This window comes from Asterias rubens, chromosome 8 (genome assembly GCF_902459465.1).
Source record: "Asterias rubens chromosome 8, eAstRub1.3, whole genome shotgun sequence".
NCBI lineage: Eukaryota > Metazoa > Echinodermata > Asteroidea > Forcipulatida > Asteriidae > Asterias > Asterias rubens.
This window is the reverse complement of record NC_047069.1, coordinates 16,972,589-16,985,947: the sequence shown is the minus strand read 5'-3', so window position 1 is coordinate 16,985,947 and position 13,359 is coordinate 16,972,589. Positions and strand designations below refer to the sequence as shown.

The 13,359-nt window shown below is 37.2% G+C and overlaps 1 protein-coding gene across 1 annotated transcript; it reads left to right on the top strand.

Annotated features, from left to right (window-relative positions):
* Nucleotides 1-22: 22 nt before the first annotated feature.
* Nucleotides 23-11,610, top strand: LOC117293619 (protein phosphatase methylesterase 1-like). Its single transcript, XM_033775980.1, has 14 exons — nucleotides 23-107; nucleotides 891-1,014; nucleotides 1,333-1,429; nucleotides 1,518-1,610; nucleotides 2,845-2,954; nucleotides 3,606-3,763; nucleotides 4,658-4,748; nucleotides 5,314-5,379; nucleotides 6,308-6,425; nucleotides 7,449-7,521; nucleotides 8,152-8,217; nucleotides 9,631-9,740; nucleotides 10,532-10,599; nucleotides 10,886-11,610. The coding sequence occupies exons 2-14, from the start codon at nucleotides 923-925 to the stop codon at nucleotides 10,902-10,904; spliced, it is 1,161 nt and encodes a 386-aa protein (XP_033631871.1). The 5' UTR covers nucleotides 23-107; nucleotides 891-922; the 3' UTR covers nucleotides 10,905-11,610.
* The last annotated feature ends 1,749 nt before the right edge of the window (nucleotides 11,611-13,359 follow it).

Here is a 13,359-nt window from a genome sequence, read left to right as displayed (position 1 = left end):
TCTGTATTATGGCTATAGAGGGCGCTAGACATCATGTGAAATTTTGTCAACAAACGGTACTTGTAATCATTGACTGATTTTTTTGTTTTCGTCTTTTTATTGCCCAGGTAAGATTATACTATAATTTTAAATAAACTATCACAATTTGTCAAGAACGTGAACTACAATCAGTCACTCAGACAGATCGAGATTGCATATAAAACCAGACTGAAGAAGAGAATGAAAAATGAACTGTGGAGTGTGGAATTGCCCTGCCCCTGCCTGGTAGTAGTGTGGTGTGGTAGACGACGCTAGCCTGCAATGGATGAGTCCTTGGCTAGTGGAATTTAGGGCTACTACTCAATGAGTCATTGATGATTGAGTGGTCAGGCCTGTGAGTGGTGTGTGTTTCACTGTCATTGAACTGTGCATGTGTCACTGGTCACTGTGTGTTTCACTGAAACTTTCAGGACCTTTGATTTACCCTTATTATTGCTGTCAAAAAGTTTTTTTTTTACTGGCACTGTGACTGTAGCCCTGGTCATGCTGGTGGGACGTCAGTCAGTGCCAACGGAGGAGTCCAACCTGGGCTACTGGCACTGATGACAGTGTCACTAGACTAGAGTAAGATCACTTGTCACTGTTGTTGACAACATTGATGTTTCATGAAAGAAGTTGATGTTTCGTTTGATAAATAAAGTTTATTATGGTTTTGAGAAGATTTTTTGTAGATCTAAAATTTTAAAAGCATAATTTGACAATTTTTGTTCAACTGTTAAGCCATTTTTCCTCTCTCATTTCTCTGGATGTATATATATGCGGAAAATTATCTGTTAACTTTGTCCCTGAGCCCCAATTGGGGCTAATTCAGTTTAGATACTTAAACCATTTCTTCACTTTTCTCCCTATAGATGCTGACTTTCAATAACATTGGATCCTGTTCATGATGTCTGATTTACGAAAGAATCTCCAGATGAAAGGAATCTCTGGCAAGCTGCCTCCTATGGCACCCAAGGGAGTGCCTTCTGGGTCAATGTGGGTTGCCTAACTTTACCAAAGTTTCCAAGGGTTGAGCTTGTAGCCCAAAACCTTTCCAGTTTTTGTTTCCAACAATTGTATTTCGGTGGCTTTTACTCGATGTGTTTGATTGCTTATATAATATTCATCTTTCTACTTGTATCTTTATTGTTTTATGATCATATTTTATGGATCTTAATTTTTGACCTTTTAATTATTTAGTTTTTGTGGTTAAAATTGTTGTTGTTGTAAAGCGCCTGGGAGCATTTTTAATGGATTTGGCGCTATATAAATGTTTTTTATTATCATTATTTTTGCTATTTGCTCTTGTTTCAGGGGTTTGTCTCTTGGACATCCAAGAAAAAGGGATTTCTCACAGCTTCCTTGGAGTAACTACTTTGACTCGAGCCAAGACGTTGTGGTGGACAAGGACATATCCTTTTTCTTATGAGAGGCTGTTTTTTGTATCAAGAAATTTGTTGCATCGTTTCTTGTTTTATTCCTTAATATACCTCCTGCACGTCTTCCGTGTTTACAGACGAGGTACTGAGGGTCCAGTGGTTCTCTACCTTCATGGAGGAGGCTTATCAGCGCTGTCTTGGTCTGTGCTTTCAGTGAGTTCTTTTCATTTGAATCTTCTTGTTAAAGACCCTGGACACTATTGGTAATTAGTCAAAGACCAGTCTTCTCACTTGGTGTATCTCAATATTTGCATAAAATTTGAGAGGAAGCTGTTTCTCACAATGTTTTATACTATTAACTTCTCCTCATTACTTGTCACCAAGTAAGGTTTTATGCTTATAATTACCAACAGTGTCCACTGCCCTTAAGTCACAAAAAAAGTAATAAACGTAAATTTGTTTGTCAAAGGAAATTGTTGGCTGGCAAATGAAAGTCTGTTGTAATTACATTGCTTCATTTTACTAAACACAGGTACTTGGCATCAAAGAAGGAAACAGAAATCATAAAAAGTTTGTTTTGCACAATCGAATACAGTCTTAACAGAAATACTACAAAGAAAGATTATCCATTGAATGGACTAACATAAAGATGATTTGACAAGTATTCCTGACGTGTCTGCATTTAGACTTGTTGAAGTCCGCCTGGTAAAAGAAAATACTGTATAGTTCTTCAAAATAAATTTAAGTCATGTTCTTTGATCTACTTCTCTGGCACTGAGGATAATGTTTTCAAAAGCTGCCTTTAATCTACATATTTGACTCTAGGGGTTACCAACAGGTGGAAATGCTGTAGTTACAATAATAATATATTGAACTTATATTGAGCTCTCTACAGGACCAGCATGTTCGAGAACGCATTACAAAAACATAGTTCCAGTAAGAATAAAATTGTGAAAATTAATCCATCCAAAAACAATCAATTGTGTAAATTACAGCCAAAATCCATAATAAGTTACAGCAAATAACAATCAGGAAAAATAACATCAAAGCAAGTAACACAAAGAACATAAAATCTGTCACCCACAAAAGTGTAATTACAGATCATAAGCCTCCCTAAACAAGTGGGTCTTTAATTTGGCCTTGAAGGACCCCAGCAATTACCTCCTCGTGAAAAAGCAGGTGGTGCTTTCCAAAACTTTGGAGCAGCCGACACAGAGGGGCGATCACCGAAGAGTGCGTTCTACCCTTAGGATACTCAAGTATCTCCTAAGATCTGGATCGAAGTTTCAGACTGTTTTTGTCGGTGGCAACTCCCACCCTTGTTTCAAACACATTGGAATTTATGATTGTTTCCACAGACAAGTGTTTCTTTTTATGTCAATGTCCTTCTCCTCTTAATGACTAAGTTTAGTTTAACTTTGCTCTGTTTTCTTTCTGTTTTTGTCAGTCTGTTGTCACAAGTCGAGTCAAGTGTCAGTGTATAGCATTAGATTTCAGAGGTCACGGCGATACAGTAACAACCAATGAGGAGGATTTATCTGCACCGACCCTAGCAAGGTGAGGATAACCAGGAGAAAAGTTTCAAGAGAATATCCCGGAAACTGGGTCTCAATTTAACACAGCACTAAGATTCATCTTTAAAACAATATGGCAGCATTGAATGTGTTATTTTTACTCCAAAATAGTATGATTGCAGTAAAGTTTGAAAGCATTAATTACCATTTTGCCAGAGGTTTATCTTCCAACAAGTTGACCAGACAGTAGCTAGGAGGGTTAAACGTGTACTGTATAAATCAGGCTTGCAACTCTTCCATGTTGCCTTGGAATTCCGCATTTAAAAAAAAATATTCGGCGCTAAAAAATAAAAAAAATTAAAAATTAAATTATTATTATTTGTTTTTAGCCTAGTAACATTGCACCTTAGAGCATAATAAACCTCAACATTGTTGGTCTCATGTCCAGTGGCGTTTCGGCTGCCTCACTCCGTACTTGCATTATGCCTTCGAAAATTTTCCTTTTTTTTTCTTCAATGGGCAGTTGCATGCCTGATAAATGCATTCACCACACAATTTAAGTTTGCGAGCTATCATTCAAGCTAGAGTAGATGATTTAATGGTCTGACACTGTAGACATAGTAGAAGAGCTAACCAATCTACGATCCATTAATTTGTAATTGGGATTTTGTATCTCTCCTTGGTTGTCCCATAGTGATGTAGGTAACGTCGTCACAGCGCTGTTTGGTGAGGAGCGAGTGCCACCGATTGTAGTAGTTGGCCACAGTATGGGCGGGGCTATTGCGATACATGCTGCTGTACAGTTCCTGATTCCATCATTGGCTGGTCTTGTAGTCATTGACGTAGTGGAGGGTAGGTAGTACAGACTTTTCGTTTTCGACGACGGATGGTTCTGCGACGGTTGTTCAGCTAAACGTTGTCGTTTTCAGCACAACGAAGATTCATCCCAAGTACTGTCATAGAAATTGAGGGACGACCGTCCTCAAAGCCGACGCATGCGCAGATGACGCCAAATGTCATCTTTACCGTCGCAGAACCATCCGTTGACGAAAACGAAAAGTCCCTATTCTCATCCACTTTAACCATGAATTATTCAAGCCATAAATTGATCAAATGAACGCATTATTTGTTTATTAATTTTGGTTTTTTACCCATAAACGCATTATTTGTTTATTCATATTTTCCAAATGGCAACTCCATCCAACAAAAAACATCAACCCCAAAACAGATCACAGTACCACCCTCAAGAAGTCTCTTTCCTATCCTGAAAACTGTGTAGTCGTGCAACTTTTACTTTTCATTTTAAAACTTTTTTTCTGAAGTGATTTGAACTTGTCGCTAGCGACTGGTCGGCGCATGAAAAAGTGAACGAGGCAGCTAAGCAAATATTCAATTTCATAGTCCCCGTAGGGTTACAGGAAGGGTGTAACTTTGGTGGCTACTCTTAAAACTTACGTGGTAAAGGCATTGGAGAGCTTTTGATATTCTAAGACCTTGTAATGTAGTTTTAGAGATAGAGGTAATTTTTTACCCACAAATTGAGAAAAGCTTCACATACGTTTATAGACACATTAAACTCGCCAAACCATTTAAATGTATAAAAGATGAAAATACTAACAAGAAATATAAAAAATATTACCAAGAAGTATAAAAAGGGAGTATGACAGCCTGACCCTGTTGACGTGTCTAGTTTAGTTTTGTAAATATTTTGGTGTTTTTTTCTGTTGATACAATTGTTCTAATTAGGTACAGCACTTGAGTCACTTCAAAGTATGCAGAGCTTTCTACGAGGCAGACCAAAGCAGTTCAAATCATTGGAGTATGCTATCGAATGGGCGTAAGTACACAACAATTACCACTAAGTACACAATTGGGAAAAAAGGAAAAAATCTGGAAAAAAGACAGGTAGTTTTCAATCTGAAAACTCACAGCATAACTGAGACTGATGTTCTACCAGAGTTATTAACAGTACTACTTGAAGTCTTTGTGGGGCACTTCTATTCGTAGGAAATGAACTTAATCATAATTGCCTCTCTCCAACCAGGAGTACAAATGTGTATCAGCAGCTGGAAAGTATTCTGCAATATTAGCATCCAGAGTAGAAATTTTCTCAGTCCTTAAATGCCAAGAAAACTGAATCTAACACTGGCCTGATGACCAGTGGCTCGGGACAGATTTTACTTTACAATGAGCAAGGCACTTTATCATATCTGCTTCTCTCCACCCAGGAGTACATAAGGGTATCAGCAACAGCTGGGAGTATTCTGCGATGGACTGGCATCATGTCCAGAATAGAGATATTCTCAGTCGTATAAACCCAATCAAACAGGATATAAAATCAGCCTGATGAGACATATAGGCTCTCTGGACTTACTTTACTGAATTTAAATAACTTGTTTCAGGGTGAAGAGCGGACAGATTAAGAACCTTGAGTCTGCAAGAGTCTCCATGGTTGGACAACTGAAAAGGTATGTGGAGTAACAAGTCATGGTGGGTCCAATAATGCTAAGAACATTGCAATGTATAACGTTAGTCCAGGAAACTTGGTGTAATGGAAATAATTCCAGAGAGTGCCATGACTGGGAATCGAACCCAGTTTGACTTGTATCAATTTTGCTTGCAGGAAAATTGTTACGCATTATTTGGTGCTTAAAGGCAGTGGACACTATTGGTAATTACTCAAAATAATTATTATTGCAAAACTTTTCTTGATTACGAGTAATGGGGAGAGGTAGATAGTATAAAACATTGTGAGAAACAGCTCCCTCTGAAGTGACGTAGTTTTCGAGAAAAAAGTAGTTTTCCGCGAATTTGATTTTGAGACCTCAGATTTAGAATTTGAGGTCTCGAAATCCAGCATCTTGAAAGCACACAACTTCGTGTGACCATGTGCCACAAGGGTGTTATTTTCTTTTTGTAATATCTCGCAACTTTGACGATCGATTGAGCTCAAATTTTCACAGGTCTGTTATTTTAGGCATATGTTCAGATACACCAAGTGAGAAGACTGGTCTTTGACAATTACCAATAGTGTCCAGTGTCTTGAACCATTAAGCAACTCAATGAAGTTTGGCCCTGTGGTAGAAGTGCAAACATTACTTAAGACCTGGGGGTAGAAAAAAAAAGTTTTCTGCCTAGCAAAACTGGAAAAAGATATCAGTTGAAGTGGTATGTCTGATATTGTATTTGGGTGATAATCTGTGTATGGTAAGCAAATTTGCTGTGTGTTGAGCTTAATTTTTGTGCTTAATTCAGCAGTAGACCTAAGATGTTTTCCATTACAAAGTCTATCTCAAGGTTGCAAAAAGATACATTAATTGAAAGACCAAAGCATGAGAAGGAATATGTTGTGCCATCGCTTTTCAGAATTTTCACTTTCCTTGTTTTACACCCTAGATGCACCGATGGATATAAGCCTAGAACTGATGAGGTACCCAGCTGTTCCTCCAGTGAAGCAATAATAGAAGAAGACGAGGAACAAGATGATTTAAAAGAAGAAAACACACCCCAACAGGTACAATGGAGTGGCGTTCTTTAAGGGATTTGGGTACCGTTTCAAAATGTCCATATATTTACATTAAACTTACAGGGTTTGAAGATAATGATAGTGGAAAGCTTCCCTTCAAATATTACTTACAGAGGTGCTGTAGTTTTTGAGAAATAAGTAAAACAATGTCATGAAAATACATTTGTAAATGCTTAAAATAATTTTCGTCTCATGACTTTCTTTTACTCATTTCCCAAAAAATACAGCACCTCAGCACGTAATATTTTCAGGGAAGCTTTCTACTATCATTATCTTCAAACTGTGTAAGTTTAGTGTAAATCTGTGGACATTGTGTTTGTTGTCCTACAAAAGTTACATACACCCTTGAAGGGGTCTATGCTCAGCTTCAGAATGGGGCAACTGTATTATTTTACTTCCACTCAAAGCATGATTTCCATAGTGAGATTTGGTCTGGTCCCATCTCAATTAATTAGAGTAATTACTATCGCACAATGCCCCCTTATTCAGCACCAAGTGCCACTGTAAAACATGCCCTATATTTGGGCAGAGGGTGCTCCTAATAATTCCATACTTCCCGCTGAAAAAGAAAATTCCTCTAAAGAACCCCCTGATATTTCAATCACACAATGAAGACATAGTGAGGGAGGGAACCCCCACCATGACCCCATGTCGAGTATGAAATGCATCTTAAATTAATGTTCAAGCATCTTAAAACATTCCACAAAGAGGAAGTGTTAGACTGTACTAATTCCTTTAAAAAATTTAACTAGAACAATTTTGTAAAAGTAAGATTCCCAATGAGCCACAACTCGCACCACTGAAATCCCAGGCCCTCCCCTTGTGACACTTACTTGAAGAAGCATGGCCACACTGCTGTTAAAAAAAGTTCATTTAGCCAGTGTACAGAAGTTGTCACAAAACAGGTTTCTTCTACTATACTACACATTCCATTCAAAAACAAAGTTTATGAAATGGTGCTCTTTGTGTTTAAACTTTGTGTTCTTTCCACTGTTACAATCTTTTTTTTAGAGTACCTCATCACCTGACTCCACGCCTTACACGTGGAGAGTGGATTTGACAAGATCAGAAAGCTATTGGAAAGGTAAGCAGAGAGGATTGAAAATTAAAACAAGTTGGATTAACCAATCAGCCTTTCTCTGAATCAAGACTCCACAAAAGAGATTGTTATACAGTGTATCCTTATGGCTTTGAAGGAAAAGTTCACCTTTGGTTTCTGTGACTGTACAATTGCAGTAATTGTATATAAATGTAGATATATGTTTTAAAAAACTGTGAAATATTTCATTTTAAAAGGTGGAAGCATTCTTGAGAAATTGCCGAAAACCCGAAGCAGTTATAAATACACACGCAGGAAGAATAATCTGCAGTTGGAACACACAATTTGAGAATCGTATCTGACAGAAATGTTTCTTAAATTTGGGGTGACAACAAGTGATATATTTTCCATTACCACCATACTTTAAAGTGAAATGATTAAAAAAATGCTTTATACTTTCAAAAGCTAGGTTTTTTGTTGCCATTCATTTTAGGAGTGATTGCTAAACGTTTACCTTCACTGTAACACCATGAACAAATAGTTATGTTATGGTAAGTCATGTGATCACTCTTGACAATACATCAAATCATATCATCACTTTGGATTCGGTCAAGTTGGTAGCCTTTAGCTAATGACATACTTTTAAAAATGTTCTCAAAATCTTTTTTTGTACAGGATGGTTTGAAGGAATGTCAAATTTGTTCTTATCCGTTTCTGCACCAAAGATGCTTCTAATTGCAGGTAAGTTTAGTACACTATTATCTAACCCCCTACTCTTAGTGCATTTACCAGTCATTTGAAACCATTCAACTGGGTTATGAATGAAGGTACAACTAAATGTATGCATGGAAACAACTGCGTACACACGTGTGAACTGTGTAGTTAGCATCCACTACATGATATCATTCTCCAGGCTGACACAGTTCATATATCATTCACAACCTATAACCTCAGTGGATGATATTGAATGGTCATACAGTAGGAGGGTTGAGTATGTGTTGTGTTGATATATTCACTACATGATATCACATTGCAGGCTGGGCATAGTACATCTATCATTCAAACCAGCAGTGGATGATATTGAATGGTCATACAGTAGGAGGGTTGATTGTGTGCAGTGTAGATACATTCACTTCATGATATCACATTGCAGGCTGGGCATAGTACATCTATCATTCAAACCAGCAGTGGATGATATTGAATGGTCATACAGTAGGAGGGTTGATTGTGTGCTGTGTAGATACATTCACTTCATGATATCACATTGCAGGCTGGGCATGTACATCTATCATTTAAATCCACAGTGATTGATGTGTTGATCGCTACATGGTATCATATTGCATGCTGGAATAGTACATCTATCATTTAAATCCACAGTGATTGATGTGTTGATATATTCATCACTACATGATATCATATTGCATGCTGGAATAGTACATCTATCATTTAAATCCACAGTTATTGATGTGTTGATCACTACATGGTATCATATTGCAGGCTGGAATAGTTTATTATTCTAAACCACCGTGGATGATATTGAATCAGTAGGAGGGTTTGCTGTAAATCACTGCATGGTATACGTAAACACACCCAATACACTTGTCATTAAGAAAAGGGGTTTGCCCTGGTGTTTTCTGGTCAACTGCAGATTGCGCCACAACACTTTGTAAACGATAAGAAGGTGTTTTTTTATCAAATGGGTCTCATATATTTCACACAAAGCCAAGGATTGCTGTGATGAAGCACTCTATAAAAGCCATTGGACACTTTTGGTGAACAGTAATGTCCAAGGCCCACACTTCGTGTATCACAACTTCTATATAAAATGACAAACCTGTGTAAATTTAGGCTCAATCAGTCATCGGAGTCGGGAGAAAATAACGGGAAAACCCACCCTTGTTTCCGCACGTTTCGCCGTGTCATGACATGTGTTTAAAATAAATCCGTAATTCTCGCTATCGAGAATTGATATTGTTTTAATGTTTTCTCAAAAAGTAAAGCATTTCCTGGAATAATATTTCAAGAGAAGTCTTTCATCATTACCTTTTGTAAACCCTGTAAGTTATTTGTAAATCTGTGAACTTTTACATTTTTTTCTGTACCGAAATTGTCCAATGGCTTTAATCTCCCAAACTGACTGTGTATTTATTGCAGGTGTTGATAGATTAGATAGAGATTTGACGGTGGGTCAGATGCAAGGTAAATTCTGGATGCAAGTTTTACCTCAGTGTGGACACTGTGTACATGAAGATCAACCACAAAAGGTGAAAATGGAAAGTTAAAGACACTGGACACTATGAGTAATTGTCAAAGACCTGTCTTCCCACTTGGTGCATCTCAACATATGCATTAAATAACAAACCTGTGAACATTTGAGCTCAATTGGTCTTCGAAGTTGCAAGATATTGATGAGAAAAACACCATTGTCGCACCATAGTCACACAAAGTTGTGTGCTTTCAGATACTTGATTTGAGACCTCAAATTCTAAATCTGAGGTCTCAAAATCAATTTTGTGGAAAATTACTTCTTTCTCGACAACTCTGTGAATTCAGAGGGAGCCGTTTCTCAAAATGTTTTATACTCTCAACCTCTCTCCCCATTACTCGTAATCAAGACAGTTTTTATGACAATTATTTATTATGACTAATTACCACTAGTGTCCACTGCCTTTAATTTGAAATGAATTTTTGAAGTTTGCAATTTCCCTTCTTCTCATTGCAGGTAAAATTGTGACAACACAAGTCAAATTTTAGGGCCATGTCACTCACACGAGGCAACTTTTACAGGCAACTTGGAGGCAACTAACTGCAGTGATCACTTTAGTAGCACATGAGTCATTTTCACAAACTACGTCTTACGATCCCAAAGAAAAATATGTGAACATTTAAATGTGAATGGATTCTGTTCTTGGAGATTGCCTGGAACTGGTTGCCTGTTAATTGTTTTGTGTGACACAACCCATATTGTACAATAAATAAAGAGATTATAACAATTGTGATTAAAAAACAGCGAGTGACTCAAATTTGTTTCCTTTGTACCCTTTTGTTGCTACAGGTAGCTGACATTCTTGCAGGTTTCCTGACTAGGAACAAATTAACAGAAACAATAGATGATTTTGAGAGGTGAGTTTTATTTATAACAGCTTGGCTTATGTTAACAACAAGGATAATATCTTATGGGTAGCCAATTTGACGTGAATTCTCAAAAACCAATTCGCTCAATTTCTGTGCTCAACTCTTGCTGCAAAAATAGAGTTCGCGACGCCAAATTGTGTTAACATTTTCATGAAGTATGACACAGGCTTAACTTTCGCTTATGAAAAGGTCGCCATGAGGTCATCATTTGGTTCATTCTGTGTCAGAGAAATATTAGCACATCGTAATTTTTTTTCTTTCTATTTCTTCACAGAACTTCTCCGTCTTGCTGACAGAAAATTTGTAATTCTCACAAATGTTACAGTCAGTTGAATCTACGATCAAATGCAAATTGTTATTTACCCAAAGGGATCTGTGTTGAAGTGTGAACCAGAGAACAAAATAGAGACTTGAAACACTATGTTGACCTACACACACCACACAGTATTTTGTTGACAGTATTGAAGAGTATGATTTTTCTTGTTCCTAAGACCAAGTGCTCCATTGTTAGTTCAGTTATATACATGTAAACTCTATGTGTCGGACTAAAAGAAGTACGTTTACTTAAAAAGAAAGTATTTAATCTTCATAATAAATGGTTGAGGATATTTGAAGAAAACTATCTGGAACTTTCACAATGAGATCATTTTCAGGACTGAGAATATTAAGATGTTATGAGCTGAACAGTACTATATAATAGTGTGTGTAGGCAAGAGAGAAGGTAACATTTGAGAATCTGGAGTGAGATTTGGGCCCCAAGTTCATGGCTTTTGCAGCACCATGGAACATGTGGAAGTAGGCTCTGTTTGGTTGCATGCATCAATAATGTAGGTTGAGATCAACAAGTTTTTAACCAATAAAATGCATAGTACATACATGTAGTTGTATTTTAGAAGCTCAAGTTTGTTTCTGTTTTCCAGTTTTCAATTTACATCAAGCCAAATAAGGCCTGGAATTACACACAGGCGTGTTGTGGCTGAGTGATTAAAGACAGTGGACACATTGGTATTTGTCAAAGACCAGTCTCCTCACTTGCTGTATCTCAACATATGCATATAATAACAAACCTGTGAAAGTTTGAGCTTCATTGGTCGTCAAAGTTGCAAGATAACTATGTGAGAAAAAACACCCTTGCCACACGAAGTTGTGTGCTTTCATTTCGAGACCTCAATTCTAAGTTCTAAACTTTAGGTCTTGAAATCAAATTCGTGGAAAATTACTTCTTACGCAAAAACTATGTCACTACAGAGGGAACCGTTTCTCACAAAGTTGTATACTATCAACCTCTCCCCATTACTCGTTACCAAGTGAGGTTTTATGCCGATAATTATTTTGAGTAATTACCAATAGTGTCCACTGCCTTTAACACCAGTTTCAAACAGGCGCTCTGGAGTCTATCTATCCATCTTCCAATAAGTACATCCCTCCAGAGGAGTATAGTCGCGCCAAACCAAAATGTCACTCCTAATAATCTGTTTGGTTCAGTGAAACTCTGGCTAATCTGTCTGAAATGGGTGTTATTGCATCAGAGACTTGAGTTATGGTTGCCAAGTCCTCAGGGTGTGGGTTCAAATCCCGATCAAGACTATTGTATCCTTGAGCAAGACAATCAACTATAATTGCCGCTCGTCACAAATGGTAAATTGAGGGCAAATGGTTGTTGTGATTGATTTAGCGTGGTACGGTGCACTACACACTTGGCGGCATAGGCTGTATACTCCCCATGGAGCTGAGATGGTTTAAGGAATGAAACAAATGGCCCAGTGACCAGGGGTAATAATGTTTGAAGCGCAATGATAATTGTTTTGAAGTGTCCTATATAAGAGTTAGTAATTATTAAAGAGGCCAGGAGGGCCATGAACCTATACACCAACTACACCTGAAATAAAAGACAAACCGAGTCTTAATTTAGAAGATTTACTTTAATCTTTCTCACAAGAAATATTCACTCATTCATCAAATCTTTTTCACTAGCATCGTTTTCTTTCATAAAACCATATTCTTTTTTTAAAGTTACATATACCTCGCAAACATTCAAGATTTCAGTGAATAGCACAAATTCTGAGTACAATAAATTAGGATTGGGCAATGTTTAGTTGGGATCAATCAACAGTAAAACACAAGAGCTTTGCCACTCAAGATCCGGCACATAACAATATTATTGGAGTCTTTAAATTTTGTTGATTACTTTAAACCCAAGTCCAAGTATTGCCCCAAAATAACCGCTGATAAATGAGCTTTAACATATCGTCTTTCTTCAAAATGCCCCCTTTCTATCAAAAGTTGAACAGTGCAATCCTCATTTAATTGAAAGATTGTGTTTTCTTCTATTGTACAAATCATGCCTACATGAAGTCCGAGCTAATAAGCGTCATGAACACCACATTAAATATTCCAAAAAAGGTACCAGACTATTCTAGCTATTTAGCCTTGGTATGGTTACTTTAATTGAATCAAGATGGCCGACCATGGCAACTCAGGTCACCAAATCAACCTGCCTGAAAAGAAAAAGCTATATCCCAATCTGATTGGTGGATTTTCAAAAGAATTCAATAGGAAGTTTCTCAACTGCCCAATCAGTGCTTTTCCACAAATTGTTCAAACATAATAAATATTTGTCTGTTTTAGAAACAAACTTATAACTCTCTTTTTTTTCTGTGTAGATAAATTAAAGGAAAGAATTAAGGCATGGTTGATACATTGCTTTTTCCCACCATTCGAAAAATACACACCACAAATAAAACACCA